General features: G+C 33.6%; 1 protein-coding gene across 1 annotated transcript; it reads left to right on the top strand.

The window, feature by feature from the left end:
- Nucleotides 1-87: 87 nt before the first annotated feature.
- On the top strand, nucleotides 88-16,603 carry LOC132554054 (signal recognition particle subunit SRP72-like). Its single transcript, XM_060218350.1, has 20 exons — nucleotides 88-196; nucleotides 1,848-1,965; nucleotides 2,154-2,274; nucleotides 3,101-3,166; nucleotides 3,575-3,652; nucleotides 4,217-4,328; nucleotides 4,862-4,937; nucleotides 5,432-5,512; nucleotides 6,316-6,373; nucleotides 7,557-7,688; nucleotides 8,356-8,484; nucleotides 8,935-9,072; nucleotides 10,384-10,479; nucleotides 10,651-10,754; nucleotides 11,332-11,409; nucleotides 12,428-12,565; nucleotides 13,275-13,324; nucleotides 14,298-14,405; nucleotides 15,188-15,230; nucleotides 15,495-16,603. The coding sequence occupies exons 1-20, from the start codon at nucleotides 97-99 to the stop codon at nucleotides 15,655-15,657; spliced, it is 1,989 nt and encodes a 662-aa protein (XP_060074333.1). The 5' UTR covers nucleotides 88-96; the 3' UTR covers nucleotides 15,658-16,603.
- The last annotated feature ends 2,332 nt before the right edge of the window (nucleotides 16,604-18,935 follow it).

An 18,935-nucleotide genomic window follows, 5' to 3' on the forward strand; every position in this document is an offset into this window, starting at 1 on the left:
CAATATTCCGGAAATATGGTCCTCAGTTTTCTTGGCCTTTTTTGTGTATTCCGCATTTGTTATTATTTCCGCTTCCCGTGGGGAAAAAGTGAGAAAATGGCGCAGACCACACCGAACCTGCCGGCTTTATATGCTGAATTGAAAAAGTTTGGACAGAATCAGGAATTCGAAAAGGCACTGAAGTTCTCAAACAAAAGTACATATGATAATTTGAAACGTATTTAAATCCCACCTTATTCATAGTTTGAACGCACAACGATATACGCTAACATTCCAAGGTACCGATGTGGCAGTTCTGGAACGGGGTTCGACATATGGTGATAAAAAAAATGATGGTTTCTAAATATGAAACCAGCATATGAGGGATTGATTCAGACGTCTCAGTAAGATTAAATGGAAATTGTGTTGTGCCCCTCTATCTTATTCCAGTTACTTTCTTGTCAGGCTAAATCGAGTCTTCAAAATTTTTGCTGGTTGCTCAAAGGGAAAAGTCACAATTAGCAGGTTGGGCACAACCATGCATGTGGGTAATAGTTCTGTAATTGAGTTAGAGATTGTTTCCACTTTGAGGAATCAATCAGTTACTTCAAATTAAAAAAAACGCTTTATATTTCTATTTTAAATGATCCTAAATTTGAGTAACAAAATGATGACTCAAAGAGGTAAAATAACTATCCCTTAAATGCAGGACTATTACCCAGAGGGGCTGTGGCCATCCTGATTAATTATCAGGTTATTAAAATTGATCAGTTCTGTTGAGGTGGAGCTTTTATGGAGTAAGGTAGATTTTCAGAAATTATGCCATATTATGAAATGAATCCAATTGGGAAAGCGGCAAATACTTGGCTGTACAGAGCTCTCAGAAAAAAATGGAAAATAATGGTCAAAATAATAATACATCAATAAATTAATATCTACATTAATTTGGACTTTTTGTGCAGTGAATAAGACAACTTCTAGCTTTGGGAGAAAGACACCATAGCTTAGTTATGTTGCATTGTTACATAACATTAATTACAAACAATAAATATTAAAAAAATCTGTCATTACTTTATCAGTTTCAAAATGTACATGTATGAGTTTGTAAAAAGACAGTTGTAAAAGGACTAGGTCACAAAGCAGTGTTAAAGTTGGTCACAGTCACTCAGCTGATGGAACATGCTTCTTAAATCTTTTGGTAGAGCCAAGCACTGGAGACCTGGGTTTTCCAAAGAAATCCCACAACATGTGACATTTAGAATTTTGGGTTGGGATTTAAGAAATCTCAAGAGGAAAATGAGTAGGGTAAAAATAGCTGATCAGTATATCTTGTACATAGTTGAATAATATAAGTACATGTTCCTGTTGGAAAATATCTGTCACTCAGCTGCAGGGGCATGTTTCTTCACCGGAGTTAGTGCTAAGGATTGTCACATTGGAAACCCAGGTTTGATTCCTGTGAGGGCAGTCGACAAGAATGTGTTTTTTTTCTCTGTTCTATCACATTTAAATTGAAGTGTCAAATAAACTTCGCTTTGTATCCTTGGAAATGGTTGGTGGTAATCATTTTACACATCAGTTTTTTAAGTACATGTGTTATCAACAAATTGATGTAAACTAATCAGTTTCTAAATTCCTTTCAGTCATTCTGATTACAATTATACTACACATATAAGAAACATCATCTTTTATATTTATCTGTGTAACTGAATTTGATCAAAGTGAAACTGTCTACAGTACATAGGAAAATTAAATTTGATTGGTTATATTACATATACCTCATTGTCCATGATGTACAAATTAAAAAGTAAAGAAAAAGTATAAACAACAAAAACATAATTTCATGTTTTACAAAATTCTCTCAACAGTTTTACAAGAAGATGCTGGGGAGAGTGCAGCCTTTCACTGTAAAATTGTGTGTCTCAGTAAGCTGGACAGATTTGATGAAGCTTTGACAGCACTTCACAAAGCCAAGGCACATGCAAGGTAATACAATGTACACTGGGTGTCTCCAATTAATTGCTTTAAAGGGAAAGGGTTAATTTTATTGTAATTTTTTATTCAGTTCTCTAATTGTTTTTTTGAATGTTATTACTAAATGGTGATCCCTGTAGGCAAACATTACAGCATTAATATTATTTGGAATGATACAGTTAAAAGTTGATGTTTTTCAGTGGTCTGAAGTTTGAGAAAGCATATTGTGAGTACCGTCTTAATCGGACAATGGAAGCATTATCAACACTGAGGAGTGTGGAGAAACCTGACAACAGGACTAATGAACTATTGGCACAAGTGGTAAGGATGGTATATTAACATATATGTGCATGGGGAAAGAGAAACATTATATTTTTAACTCATATGGCAGCATTTGTCATCCATCAAACTTTTTCCTACGAACTGACCAACTCAGAAGCATCCTTGCAGGAAGAGAAAGAAATTTTGTGTAAATGGTGGGTCTCAGCTGACAGAGGAACAAGCCCCAAAAGAGGAAATTTTGCAAGTTCTTTAAAATCCTTCTCTTCCTGTAAGAATGATTGAATTTTACTCAGATTTTGTCTAATGCATCCTTGGGTGAAGGGGAATCAATTTGGTATGCATGTTGGGTCTCAGCCCCCTGGGGCTGTATGGGGAAGCTTACCAAATATGATTTTTTATCCTTTAATTTTCTCTCGATCAAGAAGAATAACCTGGATCTGATGGCCCTTGTCGGACTTGTTTTTGTTTTGTTGTAGCTTTACAGATTGGAATAGTAATGTATTAAACATTACACTAAAACTGAAAGAGGTATCGTTATGAATCTTCATTGGTAGATAGATCTCAACAAGGAGAAGTTCCGTGCACAAGAATCATCACTCTCTTTTGTATAATTAGGGAGTTATTACCCTTTGCTGTTTTTCATAGCTTAATTTTGTCTGAAGCATTACACTTGAACTGTAAGAGGTATCAACATGAAATGTCATATGTAGATAGATCTCAACAAGGAGAAGTGCAATGCACAATAATCTCTTATTGCCCTTTGTTATATTTCATACTTAAATTTTGTCCCGATTGGGGAGAATAACCTGTATCTGATGGCCCTTGCTTGAATTATTTACCAATCACTAACCTGTGTTTGTTGTAGCTCTACAGATTGGAACAGTATGAGGAGTGCTACCAACTCTACAAAAACCTTATTCAGAATTCTGAGGTATGTCTGCGTAAATTCTCATAGCCTTGTAGTTTTATTACTGTCAGAGTAATTTGAACCTCTCCCATAGTTTAAAGTTGTGTATGGTCTAAGACCTGTTTGTCATATTCAGAATTCAGAATTCAGAATCTGATTTTTGTATAAAAAGTTCTTCCTGGCTTAATTAGGAAAAAGAAGGAGTAAATGGATAATACGCAATAATTGGATACATTCAATATCAAAATTCTAACTATTTTTAAAATTTGTGCATAAAATGGGATAAAAAAAAATTGAATATGTATAATTTTATTTTTGTCAAAAAAGATTAAAACTAGGAAATAAAATTAGAGGAGAAAATTCATTACTCCTAATGTATTCTTCTGAAACCATTGGACATCACAAGCATAAATATCTGATGCAATATTTTAGGATGAGTATGATGAGGAAAGGGAGACAAATCTGTCAGCAGTACTAGCATCTCGTCAGTTATGGGATGAAGTAGATATGGTAAGTTCATCTTAAAATTAAATCTATTTTTTGTCATCAATATACATTGGTATTAAACTGTTATATTGTGTATGCTTATGAAAATATGTATATAACTTGAAACAAGTTTTCATTTTATGGGAGATTTCATGGAAACTTTGATAAGAGTTTCATGAAGCCTTATATAACATGAAAACAAATTTGAGATACTTTTTATCACAGGACTCAGACTCCAACAGATTAATATTTAGAACAAAGTAAAATATAGATCAGAGTGATAATATCTTTTATTAATATCAAATTATTATTCTGATTTGTCTGCAGTGGCCAAGTGGTTAAGACATCTAACTGTCTTTATCACGAGCCCTCCACCTTTAGGTTGTAGGTTTGAGACCTACCTCAGGTAGTCTGGGCTCAAAATACCTGAGTCTTCGACTCTGTATGCTTTTCCAATAGATCTTGCCCATCACTTAAGGTTCTGTTCATGTATATCTCTAAGTAATGGGACTTTTTCAACTAAGCCTCGCTTTTTGAAAAATCCTACAAAAATATCATCACTTGATTAATACTGTTGTTTTTTGACAGGATGATCCTGGACTTCAGGAGGAGTCGTATGAAATGTGTTATAACATGGCCTGTTATCTCATTGGTCGCAAAGATTTTCATGGTGCAGAGAAAAAACTGAGAAAAGCAGAAGGTATGTGAATCATATAGAGATCTTATTGATAGTTTTAACAAAAATGTCATTGTAAGGTGATATTAAAACAGATTATCTGATTAATATATACTTTGTTAAAACAGGAAATATTCATTGTGTAGAAACTTATGTTGCTTTCCTTGCTAGAGGCAAACCATGAGAAGGAAATAAGATACTTCAGAGGAAGGATTAACAAATATATATTATTATATGTTATCTTCAAGTTTTTACCCTTGAAATGACATCTTGGATTTAAACCAGAAAAGAAAGTACAGAGGTACGTTTTATACCCAATTTCATGCAGTAGCACCATTTTACTTTGTAAATAAGTCTTTTTAGTAGTCTTTGAAAAAGTACATATATGTTGTAAATGTATGTGTGCTCTCACTCATCCTGGATAGGTTTTTCTTGAAACAATTTCTTTTCAGTTTTACACACATTTAGAAAATAATATTATAATTGAAAGGCTTGCCTTAGCTCATTCCTTTCAAATAATTTTTTTAAAATATAGACATACTGATGTTTTTATCTAGTGTACTGCAGAAAAATGTTTGAGGATGACTCCGAGGCCACAGAGGAAGAAATTCAGGATGAACTTGCTATCATCAGGTACACTTCAATTTGATTATTTTCCTCTGCTGTTTTACAAGTTCTAGGAATGACTGGTTGGTGATTTTAGACAAAATGGTACAGCTTCAGGTTGATCAAAGTTGCCATTGAATATTATCTTTTTATACAGGGGACCAGGTCAATGTTTTAGAATACTGTAAACAGACCTATTATAGTAGTAATCTTATTTTAACACTGAAATTTGATTGTGCTAAATTAAGTACATTCGAAGTAATATTCCACTTTTCAAAAAGTTAATTTGAAGTGGGATATGTTGATTTTCATGTCTGCCACAGTAATGAAATTGCTGAAAAAAATTTGAAAAATGAAAAAAGTTTACATATATTTTCTTAAGGAAAAATCTTGTCAAATCGAAAAAAGATGAATACTGTTTGATAATTTGTTTTCCCTAATGTACCCTGGGTTGTGATCCACTTAAACTTCCATAGTTGATGTAATTACCTGACTATTAAGAACACTTGTGTCTATTACAGAGTACAGCTGGCATTTGTCCTACAGAAACTACAGCGAACAGAGGAAGCTCTTGGTATCTACAATCAGGTTATGAAACACAAGTATGTATTGATATTCAGCTTAAACACTTAACTTCAAATTGTTAATTTTTCGTCAGTTTTGTTGATATATTGTCAGCATTGTTAATTTATTTTCAGTATTGTTAATTAATTGTCAGTATTGTTGATATATTGTCAGTATTGATAATTTATTTTCAGTATTGTTAATTAATTGTCAGTATTGTTGATATATTGTCAGTATTGATAATTTATTTTCAGTATTGTTAATTAATTGTCAGTATTGTTGATATATTGTCAGTATTGATAATTTATTTTCAGTATTGTTAATTAATTGTCAGTATTGTTGATATATTGTCAGTATTGATAATTTATTTTCAGTATTGTTAATTAATTGTCAGTATTGTTGATATATTGTCAGCATTGTTAATTTATTTTCAGTATTAATTTATTTTCTGTATTGTTAATTTATTGTCAGTATTGTTGATATATTGTCAGCTTTGTTAATTTATTTTCAGTATTAATTTATTTTCAGTATTGTTAATTAATTGTCAGTATTGTTGATATATTGTCAGTATTGATAATTTATTTTCAGTATTGTTAATTAATTGTCAGTATTGTTGATATATTGTCAGCATTGTTAATTTATTTTCAGTATTAATTTATTTTCTGTATTGTTAATTTATTGTCAGTATTGTTGATATATTGTCAAATTCAAAATCATGTGACCTTTTAAGGGTACACTATTGTTACAGATTATTTTCATTGACCAATCAAATGTCATGTTACATCTCAAATGAATTAGAATAAAGTTTATAATCTACTGTTTGTTTTGATTTTTTTTTCAGACCCTCTGATGCAGGCATTTCAGCAGTTGCTTCTAATAATATTGTCACTCTCAATAAGGTATGATAATCAGATATCAAAAAAATTTGAAAATTAAAAAAAAGAAAAACAATTGATAATAACAGCAATCAACTGACAAATTTCCAGACTAATAGTATACCATTATATAATTTCTTTTTGTAAAAACTTTGCATGCTAACTAGAGTATAAGTAAGTTTCATAACATTTCATGAAGTCATCATCTGTCAGATTCCTTGCCTATCTGATAAACTTAAATCAGTGTACATAATAGAATGTATAGGTACATCACGTCAGGATAAGTACTGCAGAAGACTCATCAGATGGTTGTCTATTCAAATTGTCCTACATCCATGGTCAGTTCATCCATAAACAATTCTTGTTATCACTTTTTCTTGAGAAGTGCAGACTGGATCTTTCTCTGATTTTGTATGTAGGTTCTTCTTGGCCCTTAGATGTGTCTGTTTGATTTTTGGACTTGCCAGAAAAACAAAATGGCTGACAGGTGGCCATCTTGAATTTTGACTATGAAAGTTTGTTATTGCTATGACTTGAGAAGTACTGGATGGATCTTTCTCAAATTTTATATGTAGTTTCTTCTTGGTTCCTTGTTGTGCCTGTTTGATTTTTGGACTTACCAGAAAAACATAAAGGCCGACAGGTAGGCGTCTTGAATTTTGGCTTTGAAAGTTTGTTATCCTGGTTATGTTATCCATGGTCCTTAGTTTGTGCCATTTTCATTTTTGAGGCTAAGATCAGAAAAGCAAAATGGATGACAAGAGATCATTTTTGGTTTGGCAGTTGTAGATGATTGTTATTGCTATTTCTTCAGAGGAATTTTAAAATTTCATATAATTGATAGCAAAAACAAAGGAATGAATAGAAAAGCAGGTAAAATTTCAACTTTTAAAAAGCAAATAAAAATCAAACAATGTTGGGTGCCAAGATGCCTGTGTGTCCTCTTTGTACCATGTGAAGTGTTTGCACATGGTTAATGCCCATTCTGAAGGGGATTTTGATAAATATTAAAAAGATTGTCAGATTAATCCCTATATTACATTTCTTTGTACTACTTCAATTTATCCATTCTTAATGCATGACTTAAAGAACAGGTTGAAAATAAAGTTTGAAAAATAAAAAAAAAAGAAAGAAAAGGAAAATGGAAAAAAAAAAGAATGAAAGAAGAAGCAACTGAAATATTCTTTTAAAACTGTCATATTTATAGGATCAGAACGTGTTTGACTCAAAGAAGAAAATGAAGTCGGCCACATCAGATAGCTTGAAACATAAGCTGACCAGCAAACAAAGACAGAGTATCAACATAAACCAGTGTCTGCTCCATCTTCATACAAACCAGGTCAGCTCGTACAATCCATATAACAACATCATTTGTCTGGAATATTTCTGTGGCTTACACAGATGACGTGTTTCAAAAAGTGTAAAAGAGCAAATATCTAACTTGTTTGATTTGGGTGTCTTCACAGATTGTTTATGCACAGATATAGGGCCTGCTGTTACGTACAGTTTACTAAACAATTTACCCATCCATGTCTATAATGTTAAATATTAGCAAATGCCCTTGCATGCTAACCAAATTCTTATAATCACATATTATTTCTTCTTGTAAGTTACATGGAGCCATTCATATCTTTAACAAGCGTGATGGTTGTTCTAGAATTTGACCTAAATCCTTATGACTTATTGATTCAAGCATGCAAAATGCTATTGTAAACTTCCACTATGACTTTGAAGTAACCGCGAAAGTCAAGAAGATATTATTGTGGTTCATATTAAAAGGTAGGATTAGATAAAAATGGTACTGGTTTACTGGTACGTTTCCTGCTTTTTTTTCATCCTGTTGATTTTATGTCCTCATATCAGTCACACCTGTATATAAGTCACATGCCCGACTCATGAGTACGGCTTATAATCCGGAAAATATGGTACATAACACTTCCCTGGGAAACATTAGTACAAATTATTTGATCTGAAGTTCATACCCTACAAAAAACTTGTAATTACAGGCTGATCAATGCCACAGCCTTGCTGCCAAGTTGAAGACTCAGTTCCCTGAACTGCCGACCCCTGTACTGGTGGATGCTGCTCAGTATGTTAAAGATAAGGACTACAAACGTGCCATCCAGCTCATGCAGGTGAGTATACCTTACACACTAGCCTACAGGTTTAATCTCAAGTCCTTGTCATATAATTGATGATGTTTAAAGACTTGTTTTTATTCTCTAGACAAAGCTTTTCAGTCCAAATGTTTTGATTTATCCATGTCATCTATGATAGTATGCAGTTTTGTCGCTACTAAATGCTAGGGGTGTAACAATACAGCTGAAACATATTGTGATGCATTGAGACTGTATCGCAATATGTATCACAATATACATTATCACCTTTTCCAGTTATGATAATAACATTTGATGTCTCTCTATTCTTTAACAGAAAACTATCACAATGGGTTCATGGATAAAAGATTTGAAAAACTTAATGCTTTCCTTTGTTACCAGCTGATACAGGGTCTCACAGATAGTTTTTTTTGTCAAAATTGTATGTTAAAATCCAGAAATCACAATAAGATGTATTACATTTCACAGGACTACACAAAGGTTCATCCAGGACAGGCTGTAAAAATACAGCTGGCTTCAGCTCAGATCCACCTGGTTCACGGTGAAGTATACCAAGCTTGTGATGCCCTGAAGTCCATCGGTGACCTCCAATACAGACCAGGGGTGGTAGGTATAAAGTTGTCCCTCCAGTTCACAACAGGGGTGGTAGTTATAGAGTGGTCCCTCCAGTACAGAACAGGGATGGTAGGTATAGAGTGGTCCATCCAGTACAGAACAGGGGTGGTAGTTATAGAGTGGTCCCTCCAGTACAGAAAAGGGATGGTAGGTATAGAGTGGTCCCTCTAGTACAGAACAGGGGTGGTAAGAGAGTGGTCCCTCCAGTACAGAACAGGGGTGGTAGGTATAGAGTGGTCCATTCAGTACAGAACAGGGATGGTAGGTATAAAGTAGTCCCTCCAGTACAGAACAGGGGTGGTAAGAGAGTGGTCCCTCCAGTACAGAACAGGGGTGGTAGGTATAGAGTGGTCCATCCAGTACAGAACAGGGGTGGTAGGTATAGAGTGGTCCATTCAGTACAGAACAGGGGTGGTAGGTATAGAGTGGTCCCTCCAGTACAGAACAGGGGTGGTAGGTATAGAGTGGTCCATTCAGTACAGAACAGGGATGGTAGGTATAGAGTGGTCCCTCCAGTACAGAACAGGGGTGGTAGTTATAGAGTGGTCCCTCCAGTACAGAACAGGGGTGGTAAGAGAGTGGTCCCTCCAGTACAGAACAGGGGTGGTAGGAATAGAGTGGTCCATCCAGTACAGAACAGGGGTGGTAGGTATAGAGTGGTCCATTCAGTACAGAACAGGGGTGGTAGGTATAGAGTGGTCCATCCAATACAGACCAGGGGTGGTAGGTATAAAGTTGTCCCTCCAGTTCACAACAGGGGTGGTAGTTATAGAGTGGTCCATTCAGTATAGAACAGGGGTGGTAGGTATAGAGTGGTCCATCCAGTACAGAACAGGGGTGGTAGGTCTAGAGTGGTCCATCTAGTACAGAACAGGGATGGTAGGTATAGAGTGGTCCATCCAGTACAGAACAGGGGTGGTAGGTATAGAGTGGTCCATCCAGTACAGAACAGGGGTGGTAGGTATAGAGTGGTCCATCCAGTACAGAACAGGGATGGTAGGTATAGAGTGGTCCATCCAGTACAGAACAAGGGTGGTAGGTATAGGGTGGTCCATCCAGTACAGAACAGAGGTGGTAGGTATAGAGTGGTCCATCCAGTATAAACCAGGGGTGGTAGGTATAGAGTGGTCCATCCAGGGGTGGTAGAGGAGGGGAGATGGGAGGGGAGGTACACAAGTGATAGGTCCTTCCGAAAGTTAAAGACTGTGTAATTTCAATTGAATTGATAAGGAAGATTACAGAAGAACTTTTTCCATGTAGAGTGGACTAAATTTATAACAAAATGTTGTCTTTTACCTCCAGGTATCAGCACTTGTTACTTTGTACGTGAGTCAAGAAGATAATGATTCTGCGTCAGAAGTCCTAGACCGCACTGTAAAGTGGTACCAGAAAAACCAGGTAACACTACCTAGGGACGAGAACCAAAACGCTTTTGGATGTCGTTCATTTTACAAATGTGTAAAAAGAGAATTTTTTTTTCTGTTTTAATACAAGTAAAACATCTTGATTAAAAGTAAATTATATAAAAGTACAATGATGATAACTATACACAACTGAATTTCCTTGCAGGCAAACAGTGCAGACCATCTTCTGATGACTCGAGCCAATGCAAATTTTCAACTGAAGAATGGCAATCCTCGACAGGCTGCTGCCATGCTAGAGGATCTCAGAAGGTAGAGCTTGCCATTTTATTTTTTTAACAGTCATTTTCCTGTTATCCTTTTAACTTCTAAGGCCGCTAACTGTTAAAACGGTTCAAGTGGTCCACTCTACACATATACATGCAATGGCTGTTGGACCTGCTATATGTAGTATCCAAAATGCACAGTTTTGGAATTTCCTGTCAAGTATAAAACAATTAACTAAAATTAAGATACTATCCATTTCACTCACTTGATAGCACAATCACTCTGGAAATATGTTAGTGCACCGACCCTAATTCTGAAAACTAGTGATATGCAGCAAGTTAGTTTTGACAGGTACAACTGGACCTCTCAATCTGCACATGCTAAATATTCTGCAGTTAAGTCTTGGTCCGTATCTGTACCTGGCAATTTTCTTGTGGGTTCAATCGGTCCAACCATTTCAGCCGCTTATGTGAAAGCGACCTTGCTCTTCTCATTTTTCAACTTCCTGTTATAACTGTCAACTTCCTATTGTTTCTGTTATCTGTATAAACGTCAACGTTAATATTAGATACCAACATTATTTGTCTTTTGAAATAAGTTTTAATTCTACTTTTCTCCACAGATCTCAGCCAAATGATCCACATACACTTGCTCAACTCATCTCGGCATACTCTCAGTTTGATCCAGAAAAGGCACAACTGTATCCTTGCGAAAATTCTACATTTAAGATATTCTTATTGTATAGTATATAAAAAATAATATTTAAAAAAGCAGTCTTTTATTATTACATGTAAAGGATTTAAGTATGCTGGTATTATATGATTAGGATTCGGAAGCTAATTTCACTAGATGGTTAGTTAACTAATTTTGTTAAACATGCACATTGTAATTTACAGAAAAGCACAAAATTACAACAGTTATAAAACAGGATTTAAAGTAATTTTTGTAGCACAAATTTAACGTGTCTTCAAAGTTTGTGTTGTAGGCTTTGTTGAATAAGAAAAGTGGTTTTGGAAACAGTATATCAGTTTTAGTGAACTATTATAAGTGAATGTGGTGTATATATACAGTTTTAGATTTTATCTTTATCACTGACTAGAACTGCATAGACTTGGAGCACTTTGAATAATCATAATGGGAACTGTGTGAACTAGTATTGCATTGTGTCTGTCAGTCCTTCCATCCATTCTTAGGCATTGATCTTCTTCAAAGAAAAAGTCTGTCCAGACTTTATCTCGTTCACTGCTAGTTATAGGAACTTTGTACTTGGGGTTTGGGTTCACTTTGGAGAAGCAGGGTGTTATGTATCAAAAGTAGGTCACTCTGACCTACATTTCGACCATTGATCTACATCAAAGAAAAAGGAGTTTGCATTCAACTTTGTGAGAGAATGTAATGGTTGGGGACTTTAATTTGCCAAATTGTCTTGTTCTAAGTATTTTCACACTAAGGTGAATACTTATGATCTATGAAATGACTGAAATGCTGTCATTGTGGTAAGTTTGTAAAGGGTCCTGTAAGTTTGAAAAGTGTATTTCATAGAAGCTGTCTGCTTTATTCTAATAAACCAATCTTTTAAATAAAGATCATTTATCTTTTTAAGCATGGACTGGAAGTAAAGTTATAAGGAAAGTTAAGATTGATTAGAATAAAAATTAAAAATGTGTGAGCTGGACAAGTGTGTCAGTGTTCTTCTGACAAATCCTTAACTGTGCCAGTATTAGTCATGACCTGCCATCGGTGAAGACATTGGCCCAAAATGTGGACGTTGACGCTGTGGAGGCGGCCTTTAGTACATTAGGACCCAAATACATGAAAAGAGTACAAAAGACTGACACTCAGCCATCACCTGGACCGTATGTATAGGTCTTTGTAGTAAATAAAATATGCTAAAACAATTTTGTATACAGAAATATATCATAACTACACTGTTATCAATGTAAGAAGACCCATTAGTTTTGGTATAACCACTTATGTAATTTTCACCTAGCAGAACTTTGATTGACATTGGCAAAGAAAGATATAGATTGAGAAAAGTGCCAATTAAGATTTTATGTCTGTCTAATGAAATGCTGTTTTCATAATGAGATTGAAAATATCTAAGTTATGAGATAAACAGGATCTTGCATTTTTTCCAATTCATACGAGATTCATGAAATCTGTCACAATTATTTTCATTCTACCTCACCAGGAGCTTGGTAGAACAAAATAATTCTTTGACTGGAAAGACTCCATCATTTTCATATCAAATGGCAACTCATGTTTTGATCCTCTGTATGTGCTTCATTCTTGAATGATTTTCATACCTCCACAATTACATTAAGAGATTTGAGCATATGTAGTGTTACCAGTGTCCCTGCACTCCTTTTCCTCTTGAATGTGGTCATTTACACTATTATGTTGCTGGGATTTTTTTTTATCAGAGTTGATAAACAAGCATGACAAATTACATTTGATGAAGAATTATGGTCAGTCTTACTAATTTCAAAAATTATGCATTGACTTCCATTGTAAAAATAGTAAAGTATTCTCACTTTTGAAATTGGTTTTTTTTGTGTGTTAAAGGTCGGGTGACATGATTATCCAAAAGGCGAAGAGGAAGAAGAGAAAGAAGGGTGAGTTTGTCTCTGAGATATGAAATGTGTCTCGACCCTGAAAAATCCTATTCTTATTAAACTTGATAAACCCAATTGCATAATTGTGTATTCTTAATAGTTTGGGCTGTCTAAACTAGGTTCTGGGTAAATACCAATTTTGTTTATTGGTTTGATCAAGTAGACTAGTGTTAATTGTTTATGAAATAAGGATGTACCAACAGATTTATTTTGCTTTCTGACCAGATTCGACTAAGCCTTCCCAGGCCTTATCAATACAGTATAGCTGCTTATTTTTGCAGAGATCTGATCAGTGAAAGATTGAGACACAAGTGTATATGATGTCATTTTACATCCAGATTGTGAAATTCTAATTTGTTCAAATATAATTTGATCGTTTTAAAAAGAAAATTGCCAAAATTTTTATTAGACTAAGTTACCAGTATTTGCAGGTCTGTCCCCATTTATTCCTGAAATGTTACGTTTAAATTGCCAATGAATTGGTTTGTTTACATATTTGAAACTGACTTGCTGTTTTGATGAAATTCCCATTGTATACCATATACATACTGAAGAAATATTGATTTAATACTTTTTACATGATAAGGGTATTCTTTAATTCATAAGCACAGAGTAACAGTCCATCTCATTTTCCTATGTATATTTTTCATAATGTTAGCAGATAAAAAGTTGAAAAAAAAAAAATCAAAATACGCATATTTTCAAATATACATGTTTTATTACTTTGGTAGATGGTACACTTACAAATTTCTGAATATTTTGCAATACTATTTTTCGTTTTGAGAAAAAAATGTGAGCAATTGTTTTAAAATAAATAAAGTTTATATCATTTACAGTTAAACACTTTCCAGACATAGAATTCACAACGTGAATTTGACTTTTGAATAAAAATTTTTTATATTACATTTTTGTGAAAAATAACTTCTTATATAATGGAGTAATTTGTTAAATCTGTTGCTCGGTCATTCCTCAGGAAAACTGCCTAAGAATCTTGATGCAGAACAGGATCCTGAAAGATGGCTGCCCAGAAGGGAGCGTTCTTATTACAGGGGCAAAAGGAAGGACAAGAAGAAGGATATAGGTTAGTAAGAAGGCTGTTCTGGTAAAACTTCAAGATTTCATACCATCATGTGACATTTCAAAGTGTAACAATTTTATTGTAGCACATCATCACTTTTCAACAAATCAAGAGTAAACAGATGAATTTATGTAAACACAACAATTGCTATGTAAACAAAATATCTTAACTGTAATTAGCAGAATCATTCTTTAGCGCAGTACTTGTAGATTAAATAAAATTACACTGAAATATGTACCTAGATACATTTACATTATCCTGCTGTTGTCTGTGAAGAAGGTTTCTCTATTAATCTGAATAAAATCCTTGATTCCGTTTAGTAAGTTTCTATGTTAGATATGGAGCAGAGGTCCAGCTTTTTCATAATTCAGTTTTTCTAGGGAAGAGCTTTATAAATGGGATTACTGCATAAATCTCTATAATCTAAATCTATCTGTAGATATTTTCGTAAGTACTTGAATTCATGATGATCGTTACTCAGATAATAATATGGTGCCAAGTGTTATAAAATGTTTGTGATGTATTTGAGTTTCAAGTGGTGGAAATATGAAAATCTTGATTGTCTATATAACTTTGATGGTGTGATGGAATGAACTTTGAATGATAGTTTAATTCGTTATTTCATTTTGCTGTGTATCTTATTCAAAATTTGTCTTAAAATGTGTTTTTCATTTGTATGTATTTTTTGTGCAGCTTCTTGATCTCTGTAAGGCTGTGCTTATTTGAATTATCAATTAAATCAATCAATTTTCTCAATTAGAACATTCAATCTTGATTTTACCCAGGTAAAGGAACACAAGGCAGTGCTTCTCTACCTTCAGGGGACATGTAAGTATTGCCCTTGTTTTATGTTATACTTTTGATAAAGCTATATTTTGTTGGCAATCAATCCATCATAAGATTAAAAAATTAAAGGAGACTTCTATTCCAAAAAAAAAAAGAAAGAATTTTAGGAGATTTTAGAGATTGCTCAAAAATCTGCCGACACAAATTTAGTGAACACTTTAAAGATTCAGAATCTTTATTCCTTGTTTTGATAAGATATGTTCAGATGAGAGGATTCTAGATTTTAAGTGAACTGTTGTGTTCTAGGGATGCTAGTAAAGGAGGTTCTGGGAGTGAAGCGAGTTCCCCGAGGCCAGGATCTGCTCCATCCCCTATTGCCAGTGCTGCAGCAGCCTTGCCCCAGGGGCCTCGACAACAGAAACCTGCTCAGGCTCAAAAGAAGAAGAAGAAGAAAGGAAGCAAATGGTGATCTGAAGATGTTCTGAAAGAAAAAAGACAAACACAAACTTGTTTTTCAGTTCTTAAAACCTAGTGATTATTTCTGCAAATTAATTTCTTCCCCTAATTCATGGTCTTACATATCTTTGATAATATGCTTATTTGTTAATTAAGCAACTGTTAAAACAATTGGTTGTTTACTGTAAAATCAATCATTTTCAAAAGAGAATCATTTTCCTTGATTCACAGGTACTCTTAATCCATGCACTCGTAATTATTATGTCTACTCTATGTTCATATTGGTGCAACAATATTTATTGAGCTGTGTTTATCCACGAAATCAAGTGTCCACAAACTAACAATTTAAAAAAAGCATGAAAATTAAGCCTTGTGAAACTTTTTGATTATACAGTATGTTATCACAGCTACCTGGCACATATCCCCAAAATTCTCATCTGTGTGTGTTTGAAATGGAGAGTATATGGACTGTAAAATTGGTGATTGATGTCAAGTCCATGCCTTTGTAATTGCCTAGTCATCAGAATGATTTTAGATCAAACTATTGGATGCTAATATCTTGATAAAAGTATCTGTTCCGATACCGTTGTTTAGATTTATTAGTAAGGTATGTACATATTTGTGCTTGTACTGAAATATTCTGAAGGTGTCAAATTAGTGCAGCATATTGATTGGAAAATAAGTTTTCTGAAAGTTTGAATTAAGTAATCAAAAACCATATTATAAATTGTATTCCAAATATTTTCTGTTCTCACCAGATAGTTATCATACTGGCTACATTTATACTGTGCAAGATTTTTGTAACATCAATAGATTTCACTGAATTAATGGCTTATAGGAAAGTGCAATTTCAATGCTTCAAACATGCAATAGTTTTCCAGTATGTTGAGTGAAAAAAAAAGAAACAAAATGATTGCGCTTTTGTGGAAGCAAAATGTAGTAAAATATTTCCAACATTATCTGTAGTGTTCATTATTTTTTGTTTCTTTATGTCTTGAAACTCTGTCACATCTGTCCTTCCGTTTCCTGTGTAAAACACACTCCATTTCTTTCACTCCAACCCTTCTGGTATAAGAAACATTTTCTTACAAATTGAAAAATTACATTCAATTGTTTGCTAGGAATGAGACAAAATTTGCTTTCTACCGAGGGAAAGTTCAGTTCACATGTGCTTTTATTCTGGAAACAACATTCTCTGTAGGAAGGGTGATAATTTGATTTCACAATTTGACATCATTTTTATACTCACTTCACAGGATATTTATAATGGTGCAATGTTCCACATCCTTTTGGTCAAAATGACAGGGATATATACTTTATGGAATGTCAATATTGGTATTGGTAATATCTGAACCCCTACTTAATAAACCTACACCTAAAGAAAATCTATTTCAGGATTTTTCTTTCATTTGTGTGACCCAACCCTCTCTGATGAAGTAGTTTCATGGGCAATTCAGTCAATTTACAAAATTAAAAAGAAAAGTTCACTTGCCCCAAAAAATCTTCAGCACAAAAGTTTACAAAATGCTGCTATAAGCCATTTTGGAATCATTATGGTAAAATCTTTGAGGAAAATATTAAATAATGAATGGATGCAGTACCATGGCATGAGTGAAATTTCACGACACAATCCACATGTTTTGTATGATATTTAGTGATGGTTTCAAAGAAAAATGTTTATTTCCTGGCTTTCTGTTTTTGATTAGAAGTCTTCAAGACATGGCAAACAGACATTCTTATCTGCCATGGATAAGTTTGATGACAGCAGTTGAGCTGAAAATGAAATTGACGGGTCTGTTAGATAAATATTGGAGAAAAAAGTAAAAACAAAACCAAGACGTTCCCTCAACAATATTTTTATTTTTTTCCTTTATGATATAAAAATAATGTTAATCTGTCAGAATATGTAGTCATTTATACGAATATAACTAAATTTGGACACTTTCAAGGGTAAGACACACAACATACTGTACAATTGAAAAATTAATGCATGGTTTTTAATGTCCTATATAAATGTTCAATGCATATTTTTTTTACATCTGCAAAATTTATACAAACATTTACAGGAAGATCAAGATAAATTAATATCAATAGGAAACAAGAAAATGTAAATTAAAGAATGTTGAAGTTTAATCAAACAGTACAATAAAGTAAAGGAACAAAACAGCTGTGGGATTATACTTACTGCAGACAAATTTAAAACTGTCTATTTATTTTAGAGGTACTTTTTATTGATTGGTATTGATATATTGGTGGTTGTACACCAGTAACTTTTTATCTTACTAGCCGTTGTTACAAACCCCGGAGACTCTGCTTTTGTTGTTTGGGTCATGAGTATAACACAGTCTTGTGGGTTTCTAGTGATGCTTGCTAGCAATCTTTTTTAGTTGATTACAAATGTGGCTGAACTCTTGATGGGAATTTTTGTTTGTTGTAATCTGAATTTTGTGATGTTATTTTGGTGATACCCTTTCGTTAATTGTTTTGATTAGTTTTTATAAACTTAAGTATTCAAATAAAATGTGACACATTTATGATGTATATGTTGGTATCCCGACATCCAATGAAATAGTTTTGGCAGATAATGATGATTTGAATTCAGAAAATTCATACATCTCTAAATCAATGCAGGATCATGCAAAAGAAAGACCACATTTAAATGTTGTCACAGCCTACTTCTGTCACACATCTGAGACAATTTTACATGATATCATAGTTATCTAAATAGAATTCAATGTCTGGGCTAATTAAGGATTGAGCAAGTTTGTATTTAATTAGTATGTAAACAGTAAATCACAGACCAAGTTGACCTGGAAAAGAAAATGGAAACCTTAACAGTTTTCTTTCTTTTTTGAGAAATAACACATTAGATGTGGATTGTCTCCCCTTACACTGGTTTACTGTGTTTAGCAAGCTTTTCAATTGATTGATTTCTTCAAAATTTAAAAAATTGATGAGGTTAATTTATTATCTATTAAATCTTATTCTTTATTAAAAATGATCATGAATTTTATGAGTTATGAATTGAATTGTGATTCTCAACTTAAAAATAATGAAATATATTATTTTACAATTTCAATGACAATCTTCACTTGCAGTTTACTCTCTGAGCAAACTTTACAAATATCACACATTTTCAAAACCTTGCATCTTACATAAAGACAGCATGGTTGCAAGTACAAAGATACCTCATCAGTATTCTTCACTTCAGAAATTATGTCCAGAATAAGTTCTTTGGTAAAACTTTACAAATATCACTTGAACATTTTTGTAATCTCAAAACATTACATC

Source organism: Ylistrum balloti, unplaced genomic scaffold (genome assembly GCF_031769215.1).
Source record: "Ylistrum balloti isolate Yb309-2 unplaced genomic scaffold, AGI_CSIRO_Ybal_v1 Utg370374, whole genome shotgun sequence".
NCBI classification, from domain to species: domain Eukaryota; kingdom Metazoa; phylum Mollusca; class Bivalvia; order Pectinida; family Pectinidae; genus Ylistrum; species Ylistrum balloti.